Source organism: Bombina bombina, chromosome 7, assembly GCF_027579735.1.
Source record: "Bombina bombina isolate aBomBom1 chromosome 7, aBomBom1.pri, whole genome shotgun sequence".
NCBI lineage: Eukaryota > Metazoa > Chordata > Amphibia > Anura > Bombinatoridae > Bombina > Bombina bombina.
The window spans coordinates 355,825,939-355,839,155 of record NC_069505.1 but is presented as its reverse complement, the minus strand read 5'-3'; the positions used below and the strand labels follow the sequence as shown (position 1 = coordinate 355,839,155).

Genomic DNA, 13,217 nt, shown 5'->3' with positions numbered 1-13,217 from the left:
CCAGGGACACTTTGTTACTAAACTAACACACGTCTTACAACGTCTTTTGTATATTTTTAATCAGGAAACAATATCAGAATATAAGATGAATACATGTAATACATGAATTGGAAGATTACCAAGGTAATCTACTTCCTATATGTATAGCAAACACAGTACTCTGAATGTTGGTTACCTAAGGCGCAAGTGGAAATCGGATCAATAAAAATCCCTAACCACGAGTTACACTGGGATAAATCTATATCACCCCAAACATAAGTTTCACTTGCAAAGGGGTATAAACTAGCATCGATATCCTTAATGTTTTATAACATAATGGTCAGAGACAGAATATGAGTTGTTTGCTCTATTATACAGTAATAGTCCAATGTGATATTACGTTGTCTTTACACATAAAGACGTTTGTCTGATTGGACGACGCCAGATGAGGGTGTGTCCTTAGGGACCAATGAAAATAACTCTTTTATGTGGTATTCCTAACCACATGATCACATTGAGTATTAGGAAAACAAGAGAAAATATTGCCCCTTATCCTAATCGTATTGCACGGAGGGGACAAGATGCACATTTTACAAGTTGCATATGTTTAAAGTATCATAAGCGATCCAAACCACATGTAAACAAACACACATATACGTATCCTAAATATAACGACCGATAACAGATAACATGGGAAGCGCAAAATTAGATTGAATTACATGTAGTATATTAAATTGCATTAACAACTATTTTAACATATGAATATTTGTTGGGCTACTGCCTGTGCACGTCACAATATCGTAATAAACAGGGATTGGATCAAAAGTAGGAGTATCCTCATATGAAACACTGATTGGTTGAAAGGTTAAGTTCAGTGCTATTTAAAGAGGTGGCACCCGGGCCTCGGTTTGTCCATAGCATTGAGAAAGGCTGATAGCACAGCCGAAACTAGTTTGCTGCTTAATAATTTTGTGCATTTATTTGCATGTTGGTGATTGTTGCTTTTAAATTTATTAGTCCATTGTCCCTGTCACCTGAAGCCGAGGGAGCTGCTATCGGCCAGGAAACAGGGGGGACATTTGTGACTTAGTTTTAAATGTTTGGTACACTGTGGTATTTAGGCCGGTATTAGCTATACTTATTAAAGGTTATTTTTTAATTATGTTAGACAGGAATGAGTGCTAGTTCAAACCACCTGCTTTCATTGAGGTTCTCTTACCTCTTTCTCTCCTTACATGCTCAGGCAATGGAAAGGCATTTTCTGGACAGCCAGACCAGAGATTCTCTCTCTTGGTAGCTTTGTTAGGATCATCTGTCTCAAGGCACATGCTTTTTGAGACCGTCCTGGGAGATTATGACTACGGCCGCCAGGTGTAGCGTACTTACCTGGCTTGGTGTGAGGAGCGAGGTTTGCCTTGGCACAAGGTCATCACCTGGTTAGAATCAGCACTGTGTTTTAACCAGTTGCTCCTCCTTGGAGCCTTAATCTTGGTTTTTATTTTCTTCAACAGGTTACATTTGAGCCTATGCATTCGGTTGACATTAAACTTTTGTCTTGGGAAGTTTTGTATTTGCTGGCTATTTCTTCTGCTCGCAGAGTTTGAGTTATCTGCTTTATAGTGTGACCCCCCCTTATCTTGTTTTTCATGCGGATAAGGCTGTTTTACGTAACAAGTTAGGTTTCTTCCTAAGGTTGTCTCAGACCGCAATATCAATCAGGAAATTGTAGTGCCTTCTTTGTGCCCTAATCCTTCCTCTCAGAAGGAACGTTTGTTGCACAATCTGGATGTAGTTAGTGCTTTAAAATTCTATCTTCATGCAACCAAGGATTTTAGACAATCTACTTCTTTGTTTGTTTTGTTTTCTGATAAGCGCAAGGGGCAAAAGGCCACTGCAACTACCTTTCTTTCATGTAATTAGCAAGAGTCCATGAGCTAGTGACGTATGGGATATACATTCCTACCAGGAGGGGCAAAGTTTCCCAAACCTCAAAATGCCTATAAAAACACCCCTCACCACACCCACAAATCAGTTTGACAAACTTTGCCTCCTGTGGAGGTGGGGAAGTAAGTTTGTGCTAGATTCTACGTTGATATGCGCTCTGCAACAGGTTGGAGCCCGGTTTTCCTCTCAGCGTGCAGTGAATGTCAGAGGGATGTGAAGAGAGTATTGTCTATTTGAATTCAATTATCTCCTTCTACGGGGTCTATTTCATAGGTTCTCTGTTATTGGTCGTAGAGATTCATCTCTTACCTCCCTTTTCAGATCGATGATATACTCTTATATATACCATTACCTCTACTGATTCTCGTTTCAGTACTGGTTTGGCTTTCTACTACATGTAGATGAGTGTCCTGGGGTAAGTAAGTCTTATTTTCTGTGACACTCTAAGCTATGGTTGGGCACTTTTTTATAAAGTTCTAAATATATGTGTTTAAACATTTATTTGCCTTGATTCAGGATGTTCAACGTTCCTTATTTCAGACAGTCATTTTCATATTTGGGATAATGCATATGAATAAATCATTTTTTCTTACCTTAAAATTTGACTTTTTTCCTGTGGGCTGTTAGGCTCGCGGGGGCTGATAATGCTTCATTTTATTGCGTCATTCTTGGCGCGCACTTTCTTGGCGAAAAAATTTTCTTTTCATTTCCGGCGTCATACGTTGACGTTGGCGTTACCGGATGTGGCGTCATTGTTGTCTCCACAATATTTAAGTCTCATTATTTATTGCTTCTGGTTGCTAGAAGCTTGTTCATTGTCATTTTTTTCCCATTCCTGAAACTGTCATTTAAGGAATTTGATCATTTTTGCTTTATATGTTGTTTTTTCTATTACATATTGCAAGATGTCTCAGATTGACCCTGAATCAGAAGCCACTTCTGGATAAGCGCTTAACTGAGTTTCAGTTCTACCAAAGCTAAGTTCATTTATTTTAAATGTTATAAATGTTTATCTTTAGCTATGTTTTGTAATAAGTTATTATGATATACTTTTACATGCAGAATCCATTAGTATTTATGCTTTATATATTTCCATTCTTACATCTTATGTACAAGAAATATTTAGAAGATTTATAAGAAATATTTTTCTGATTCTATTTTAAAGGCTTTGTCTGACTTCATGCCTTCTAATAAAATTTTTAGGTCTTTTTCACTTCTTTTTTAATTATTGAAGTGTCAAGTGACCAACAACATACTGATTTATCCTTCTCTGATGATGTTTTTTCTCTTTCAGAAATTTTCTTCATCAGATATTGACACTAACAAATCTACTTTTTTATTATTTTTCTATTATTAAAGTACATTTGTTCTTTGTTGAAAAGGTGTTGATTATTTTGGATATTAAGGTAACTAGTTCTTTAAGACTAGCTGACACTATTTCTGTCTATTTATTTCTTCTGTGTTTTCAGAGGTTTTCTTTCCAATTCCCCATTCTAGGGAATGGAATAGGCTGAGAATTTTCTTTTATTCCTTCTTCGAAGGTTTTAAACTATATTCTTTGCCAGCAGTTAAATTCAATTTGGAGGGTTCTCCAATTTATTGGGGCTATCTCTACTTCTACTAATTATGCTATTGTTTCTATAGCAAAATAGTATTTATTTTCCTTTAGATAGTTGTATCTTATTTATGGAAAATTATTTAGTTTCAGGTACTTTTCTTGGTCCTGTGATTTATTTGGATATTGCAATTGCTTCATTTTTTCTGTTTACTTTAAGATCAAGTATCAGATTATGATTTATTTTAGCATTGTTAAGGGACAACATTTACTAGACTAGGTGCTGTTGCATTTGTCTTGTTGTTTTGCATTTATTGATTATGCAAGTCCACTGTATTGACTGGTCCTTTAAACTGGACTATCATGCTAATAATTTCATTTGTGTCTTCATTTTATTGAATATTTTCGCAAATGAGGGTTAATCTATGTCTTTAGCTATTTTAGCTAGAAGAATTTTGTGATTTAAAAAAAAAAAAAAAATCCATATTTCTTTTGTTCTAAGATAATCAATTATTTGTTTTATAATTGGATTCAATTCTTAACTGTTACTCTGGGCTTCAAGATTGAGTTCTAAGACTAAAACTTTAAGCTTTAAGCTTTGGTTGTTCTTATTAAGGAACGAATTCCTGAGTGCTTTCCCAAGTAACATGTTTATAATTGGGGTTCGAAATCAGCTCCCTAATATTGCGATGTACGTGCCGTATTCCAGCTTGGCTGGTAAGGGGCAGGTTAAGACTTCTTTGAAATTTATTTGGTTCTATTTTGTCCAAATTTCTTTGATTTTATTCCAGTAAGGCTAACACTTTCTTTAAGTGTGTTTCTGTCCTATATATTTTGGGTACTGTTGAAGCATGGCTGGGCACCCATGGGGTTCAAGCGCTGCTCAGACCTGGAATCTTCTGGGGTATTTCTTCCAGTTCCTTTTTTAGGAACCGGGTTTGGAGTTTTATTCAAACTATTTTGCCTTTTTATGGTCATTGATAGCATTATTTGTTTTCATTAGATACAATAAATGCATATTTTCATTTTTCTGTTTTCATTCAGATTATTTTCTGAGGATGCGGAATCTCATATGATTCACTTGCTCTTCAGGACATAGTTAGAGGATCTTTTTTTCGAAAGCTCTTGATTCCTCACACAAGGGTCACCTTTTTTAGGTTTCCAGATAGTTTGTGTCACTGTCTTTGTCTCTATCGGACAAGGGATAATTCTATTGGGTTCCGTCTGTCGGTACCTTTAGTCTCTATTATTTTCTTCAGTTGCTATATATGCACAGAAGTTTTAGGTCTTATGGCCACAGCATTGGATTCAATTCCCTTTGCTCATTTTCACTACAAAGAACCTTTCCAGTCTTTTATGAGTGTTGTTTCTTCTAGAACATGGTTGGAGGATCAATTTACCAAAAAGTTTGTTGATTCCTCAGACAAGGGTAACCTTTTTAGGTTTCCTGATAGATTCAGTGTCCTTGACTCTGTCTCTGACAGACAAGAGACGTCTGAAATTGGTTTCAGCTTGTCGAAACCTTCAGTCTCATTCTTTCCCTTCGGTAGCCTTATGCATGGAAATTCTAGGTCTTATGACTGCTGCATTGGACGCGGTCCCCTTTGCTCGTTTTCACATGCGACCTCTTCAGCTCTGTATGCTGAACCAGTGGTGCAGGGATTATACAAAGATATCTCAATTAATATCTTTAAAACCGATTGTACGACACTCTCTGACGTGGTGGACAGACCACCATCGTTTAGTTCAGGGGGCTTCTTTTTGTTCTTCCAACCTGGACTGTGATTTCAACAGATGCAAGTCTGACAGGTTGGGGAGCTGTTTGGGGGTCTCTGACAGCACAAGGGGTTTGGGAATCTCAGGAGGTGAGATTACCAATCAATATTTTGGAACTCCGTGCAATTTTCAGAGCTCTTCAGTCATGGCCTCTTCTAAAGAGAGAGTCGTTCATTTGTTTTCAGACGGACAATGTCACAACTGTGGCATATGTCAATCATCAAGGAGGGACTCACAGTCCTCTGGCTATGAAAGAAGTATCTCGAATTCTGGTATGGGCGGAATCCAGCTCCTGTCTAATTTCTGCTGTTCATATCCCAGGTATAGACAATTGGGAAGCGGATTATCTCAGTCGCCAAACGTTACATACGGGCAAATGGTCTCTTCACTCAGAGGTATTTCTTCAGATTGTTCAAATGTGGGGACTTCCAGAAATAGATTTGATGGCTTCTCATCTAAACAAGAAGCTTCCCAGGTATCTGTCCAGATCCAGGGATCCTCAGGCGGAAGCAGTGGATGCATTGTCACTTCCTTGGAAGTATCATCCTGCCTATATCTTTCCGCCTCTAGTTCTTCTTCCAAGAGCAATTTCCAAGATTCTAAAGGAGTGCTCGTTTGTTCTGCTGGTGGCTCCAGCATGGCCTCACAGGTTTTGGTATGCGGATCTTGTCCGGATGGCCACTTGCCAACCGTGGACTCTTCCGTTAAGACCAGACCTTCTATCACAAGGTCCTTTTTTCCATCAGGATCTCAAATCCTTAAATTTGAAGGTATGGAGATTGAACGCTTGATTCTCAGTCATAGAGGTTTCTCTGACTCTCTGATTAATACTATGTTACAGGCTCGTAAATATGTATCTAGGAAGATATATTATCGAGTCTGGAAGATTTACATTTCTTGGTGTTTTTCTCATCATTTTTCTTGGCATTCTTTTAGAATTCCTAGAATTTTACAGTTTCTTCAGGATGGTTTGGATAAAGGTTTGTCTGCAAGTTCCTTGAAAGGACAAATCTCTGCTCTTTCTGTTCTTTTTCACAGAAAGATTGCTAGTCTTCCTGATATTCATTGTTTTGTACAAGCTTTAGTTCGTATAAAACCTGTTATTAAGTCAATTTCTCCTCCTTGGAGTTTGAATTTGGTTCTGGGGGCTGTTCAAGCTCCTCCGTTTGAACCTATGCATTCACTGGACATTAAATTACTTTCTTGGAAAGTTTTGTTTCTTTTGGCCATCTCTTCTGCTAGAAGAGTTTCTGATTTATCTGCTCTTTCTTGTGAGTCTCCTTTTCTGATTTTTCATCAGGATAAGGCGGTGTTGCGAACTTCTTTTAATTTTTACCTAAGGTTGTGAATTCTAACAACATTAGTAGAGAAATTGTGGTTCCTTCATTGTGTCCTAATCCTAAGAATTCTAAGGAAAGATTGTTGCATTCTTTGGATGTAGTTAGAGCTTTGAAATATTATGTTGATTCTACTAAAAATTTTCGAAAGACTTCTAGTCTATTTGTTATCTTTTCCGGTTCTAGGAAAGGTCAGAAGGCCTCTGCCATTTCTTTGGCGTCTTGGTTAAAGTCTTTGATTCATCATGCTTATGTCGAGTCGGGTAAAACTCCGCCTCAAAGGATTACAGCTCATTCTACTAGGTCAGTTTCTACTTCCTGGGCATTTAGGAATGAAGCTTCAGTTGATCAGATTTGCAAAGTAGCAACTTGGCCTTCTTTGCATACTTTTACTAAATTCTACCATTTTGATGTGTTTTCTTCTTCTGAAGCAGTTTTTGGTAGAAAAGTACTTCAGGCAGCTGTTTCAGTTTGATTCTTCTGCTTATAATTTCAGTTTTTTTCATTATAAGATTTAAACTTTATTTTGGGTGTGGATTATTTTCAGCAGAATTGGCTGTCTTTATTTTATCCCTCCCTCTCTAGTGACTCTTGCGTGGAAGATCCACATCTTGGGTATTCATTATCCCATACGAAACTAGCTCATGGACTCTTGCTAATTACATGAAAGAAAACATAATTTATGTAAGAACTTACCTGATAAATTCATTTCTTTCATATTAGCAAGAGTCCATGAGGCCCACCCTTTTTTGTGGTGGTTATGATTTTTTTGTATAAAGCACAATTATTCCAATTCCTTATTTTTTATGCTTTTGCACTTTTGTCTTATCACCCCACTTCTTGGCTATGCGTTAAACTGATTTGTGGGTGTGGTGAGGGGTGTATTTATAGGCATTTTGAGGTTTGGGAAACTTTGCTCCTCCTGGTAGGAATGTATATCCCATACGTCACTAGCTCATGGACTCTTGCTAATATGAAAGAAATGAATTTATCAGGTAAGTTCTTACATAAATTATGTTTTTCTGTTTGGCTAAGGATGTATCATTTGTTCGGCTTATGAGGAAGCTGGTCAACAGCCTCCTGAGAAAGTTACAGCTCACTCTACCCGTGCAGTGTCCTCTTCTTGGGCTTTTAAGCATGAAGCTTCTATGGAACAAATCTGTAATGTGGCTACCTGGTCCTCTTTCAAAATGTTACAAGTTTGATACGTTTTTGCCTCAGCTAAGGCTTCTTTTGGGAGAAAAGTGCTTCAAGCGGTGGTGCCTTCAGTTTGGGTCCGTCTGCCTTATTTCTCCTCCTACTTATTATGTGTCCTCTCTAGCTTGGGTATTGGATTCCCAACAGTAATGAATGAATTTGTGGACTCTCCCTGCCATTAGAAAGAAAATAAAATTCATGCTTACCTGATAAATGTTTTTTCTTTCCTGGCAGGGAGAGTCAACGAACCCGCCCTGCTCTTTTAAGGCAGCGTTTTTTCCTTGTCTTCAAGCACCTCTAACCCCTAGTGTCTTTCTTACTTTTTCTTATTTTCTTGGCTGAATGACTGGCGGAGTATGGGAAGTGAGAGGGATACTTAATGCTTTGATTAGGGAATCTTTGCCAGGTGCTGAATCCCGAACAGTAATGAATGAATTCATGGATTCTCCCTACCAGGTAAGCATACATTTTTTTGCGCTCCACTTGTAATCTATGCCTTAAAGTATTTTTGTTACTATTTCTTGAGTTCTTATATATTTCAAGCACAAAATAAAGCCCATTTAATGTGAAAATGTATGTTGAGATAATTGTTAATATTTTGATAGATCAAAAGTATTTTTTTTCTTTTTTTTCTTTTTTTTAGTCTAGAGAAGGCAGTGAAAATGAAATGGAAGGAGACGAAGTCCAACAGAGATTTATAGCTCATGTACCAGTTCCGTCACAGAAAGAGGTGAGTAGCAGAAAGACTACAATGCACACAATTTTCTGCAATATTTTTGCTCACAATCTACACCCTAATATAATAACTAAAAACATACAACCTATTGAGAGAGACCACTCCTGCTCTGGCATTGCTTTTTATTTTATGTTCTCCTTATTGAGATTTATATTAAGACTCCTAAACCTAGTGGAGCTATACCACCAAGGTTATAAAATATTTACGGATTGTACGAATGACAAAGCTCCAAAAGGTCCCTTTTAATCAGCATTCTGTTATGGTAGGGCATATAAATTGAAAGGAAAAACAAAACAAAATAGGAAATATAAATAATCTGAGTGGAGGAAGTGATGTGATAAAAGAAGGTGGGCAAATAAATAAAAATGTATGTAAATGAAACAAGGTTAAAAAAATAGTTGTATAAAAGATATGTAAATAAAACAGGGTTGGAAAAACATTAAGTAGTTGTATGAAAGATATGTAAATGAAACAGGGTTGAAAAAACATTAAGTAGTTGTATGAAAGATATGTAAATGAAACAGGGCTGAAAAAACATTAAGTGAATGAAAATAAGAAGGGACAAAAAGTTAGAAGGATCCAACTGTTTGCTCGCAGCTGATGAACGTTTACACATGCTGTGGTAATGTCACGCATGAGGTACTAAGTCACATGGTAACCCAGCAAAATATAATGTGCACTGCCTTACAGCTCACACAGAAGCTTTATCGGAGCATACAAAATCATCCCCATTACAAGCACAATATATATGTTTTTGAAACAGGTGGTGAGAGTCCACGATCCATTACTCTTGGGAATTACTCTTCTCTACCACTCGAAGGGAGGCAAAGATTCCCAAACACCAAGAGCACTATAAAAAAACACATATACCTCAGTCTTTACTTTGCCTCCGATGGAGGTGGTTGAAGAATGAAAATGTGCATTTGAATCTTTAGAGACAGGTTTTCAGTCTACATTGAGACCTGGTTTCCCCTCAGAGTACAGTGCTTGTCAGATCACTGTATATGGTGTATGGTTTGTGAATCTTTATTCACCTCATGGGAATGTTTTTATAAACCGTTCATAATTGGTTGCAGGGACTTTTGTCTACCTTTATGGGGATAGGGTGACCATATTGCTGCTTTAAGAAGGGACAAATTTGAAAAATACATATGTGAGGGCTGTTTTCAAGGCTGTTTAAATAAATGTTTTGTATAAGAACCCTGACAAATGTATTTTTCTTATGTGTCTCTTTTTAAAGGGACAGTCTAGTCAAAATTAAACTTTCATGATTCTGATAGGGCATGCAATTTTAAACAACTTTCCAATTGACTTTTATCATTACATTTGCTTTGCTCCCTTGATGGTATTTTTGAAAAGCTAAACCTAGGTAGGCTCAAACTGATTTCTAAACCGTTTAAAACCGCCTCTAAGCTCAGAGCATTTTGAAAGTTTTTCACAGTTAGACCGTACTAGTTCATGTGTGCCATATATATAACATAGTGCTTACTCCCATTTAGTTATTTAGGAGTCTGCACTTATTGGTTAAACTGCATGTCTGTCAAAATCACTAAGATAAGGTGCAGTCCACAGAGGCTTAGATACAAGGTAATCACAGAGGTAAAACATATATTAATATAACTGTGTTGGTTATGCAAAACTGGGGTATGGGTAATAAAGGCATTATCTATCTATCATTTTTTTTTTCTTTTTTTATTATTGAGGGTTTTGCACGTTACAAAGGTATTCAGATGTACATAGCACAAACTCACGTGTGGCATACAGTTACAATTCTGTAAAAGCATATTGTAAAACATTTGTACATTCTAAAACATATAACCTAAGAGTATTTGTTTGGACTACTCTTGAGTCCTGTATATAATAGACAAAAGAAGAAACATAACACATTTTAAATATAGCCTTCTTGTATAAAAACCGAGGAGATGCTTTATAAAGAGATGGTGGTAGGAAAGAAAGGTAATTTACAGAGCTCTGGCAACCTGAAGTATAGAGAACATGTTTTTCTATATTTGCTATTGTAGGTAAAATTTACATTTTTATTTAGCGATGTGATCATCTCTAGTGTCTAGCAAAAGTTGTTTATTTCTTACATAAATATTACATATGGCATTGCGTTCCCCCTTATTTAATGTAGTGCTGTCCCTTCTGCGGTCTCGGCCGCTGGCCGCAAGACGAGGATCAAGCTGTGAGTTACTTATGTTAAACCTCCTACATATTATTTTTAAAGTGATGCTAAGAAAAATAAGATAACCTGTCAGACCATCTAACTTGCTTTCACGTGAACACGTAAGGAGAGAAGAAATATGCGGCTGAGACAGTAACGATGTTAAGATAACCTCTCCTGAATTATAGTTTGCAAAGTCGCTATAGGGGAGAAGTACAGACAGGAAAGGGATATGCAGAGATATTTGCAAGAGTGTGTTATTAAACATTTGTCCCTTCTAGATATTATCATTTACCAGATTTTTATAATATATATATATATATATTTATTTCATGTAATTAGCAAGAGTCCATGAGCTAGTGACGTATGGGATATACATTCCTACCAGGAGGGGCAAAGTTTCCCAAACCTCAAAATGCCTATAAATACACCCCTCACCACACCCACAATTCAGTTTTACAAACTTTGCCTCCGATGGAGGTGGTGAAGTAAGTTTGTGCTAGATTCTACGTTGATATGCGCTCCGCAGCAAGTTGGAGCCCGGTTTTCCTCTCAGCGTGCAGTGAATGTTAGAGGGATGTGAGGAGAGTATTGCCTATTTGAATGCAGTGATCTCCTTCTACGGGGTCTATTTCATAGGTTCTCTGTTATCGGTCGTAGAGATTCATCTCTTACCTCCCTTTTCAGATCGACGATATACTCTTATATATACCATTACCTCTGCTGATTCTTGTTTCAGTACTGGTTTGGCTTTCTACAAACATGTAGATGAGTGTCCTGGGGTAAGTAAATCTTATTTTCTGTGACACTCTAAGCTATGGTTGGGCACTTTGTTTATAAAGTTCTAAATATATGTATTCAAACATTTATTTGCCTTGACTCAGAATGTTCAACATTCCTTATTTTTCAGACAGTCAGTTTCATATTTGGGATAATGCATTTGAATTATTCATTTTTTCTTACCTTCAAAAATTTGACTCTTTTTTCCCTGTGGGCTGTTAGGCTCGCGGGGGCTGAAAATGCTTCATTTTATTGCGTCATTCTTGGCGCGGACTTTTTTGGCGCAAAAAATCTTTTCCGTTTCCGGTGTCATACGTGTCGCCGGAAGTTGCGTCATTTTTTGACGTTATTTTGCGCCAAAAATGTCGGCGTTCCGGATGTGGCGTCATTTTTGGCGCCAAAAGCATTTAGGCGCCAAATAATGTGGGCGTCTTATTTGGCGCTAAAAAATGTGGGCGTCGCTTTTGTCTCCACATTATTTAAGTCTCATTTTTCATTGCTTCTGGTTGCTAGAAGCTTGTTCTTTGGCATTTTTTCCCATTCCTGAAACTGTCATTTAAGGAATTTGATCAATTTTGCTTTATATGTTGTTTTTTCTCTTACATATTGCAAGATGTCTCACGTTGCATCTGAGTCAGAAGATACTACAGGAAAATCGCTGTCTAGTGCTGGATCTACCAAAGCTAAGTGTATCTGCTGTAAACTTTTGGTAGCTATTCCTCCGGCTGTTGTTTGTATTAATTGTCATGACAAACTTGTTAATGCAGATAATATTTCCTTTAGTAAAGTACCATTGCCTGTTGCAGTTCCTTCAACATCTAAGGTGCAGAATGTTCCTGATAACATAAGAGATTTTGTTTCTGAATCCATCAAGAAGGCTATGTCTGTTATTTCTCCTTCTAGTAAACGTAAAAAATCTTTTAAAACTTCTCTCCCTACAGATGAATTTTTAAATGAACATCATCATTCTGATTCTAATGACTCTTCTGGTTCAGAGGATTCTGTCTCAGAGATTGATGCTGATAAATCTTCATATTTATTTAAAATGGAATTTATTCGTTCTTTACTTAAAGAAGTACTAATTGCTTTAGAAATAGAGGATTCTGGTCCTCTTGATACTAATTCTTTTTTTTTTTTTTTTTATAATATTTTATTAATCCAACAGAGTGTACAGAATTGCAGAATAAACAAGATGGCCATACAGAACAAGAAAGGAAAAAAACAAAAACAAATGCAGAACGAAAAAAATGCCCTTATAATAAACGTAGTATATCAAGCATATATCCATCTACGTCGAGCAAAATAAAACTACTTGCATATCCGAGCATAACTCTTGGGCTAAATTTATTCTGAAATAATTATTTTTTAGCCAAAAATAAAAGCTTAGTGTATTCACTGTTGGGGTTTTTTTTTCCACTATGGCAATAAAACAAAACAAAACACAACAACGAGAGAAAAAGAAGAGAAAAAAAAAAAAAAATGGGGGAAATTGTCTTCCTGGTCCTTCCCCTTTCCCCTCTCCTTCAAAATTAAATTCCTCCCCTCTCCCTCCTCCCTCCCTCTATTGTTATTTTATCGTCCGATCCTCCTTCCCCCATAGGACATATACACCTGTACGCATGTAGGTATTACCACAAAATATTCATAACCCCCATCTCGCGTCTCACATAATTATTTCACGATAACCAGTTACCCAAGCTGGAGGGAATAGCTCAAGTATTACCAATTCTAGGAAGGGTATAGAATTTA

The 13,217-nt window shown here is 36.9% G+C and overlaps 1 protein-coding gene across 2 annotated transcripts in view; it reads left to right on the top strand.

The window, feature by feature from the left end:
- ISY1 (ISY1 splicing factor homolog) overlaps nucleotides 1-13,217 on the top strand; it is a 743,196-nt gene that overhangs the window by 636,128 nt on the left and 93,851 nt on the right. For both annotated transcript variants that reach the window (XM_053721042.1, XM_053721043.1), the window contains exon 10: nucleotides 8,432-8,518. In XM_053721042.1, the coding sequence (XP_053577017.1) occupies nucleotides 8,432-8,518 (87 nt within the window). The remainder of the gene's footprint in view (nucleotides 1-8,431; nucleotides 8,519-13,217) is intronic.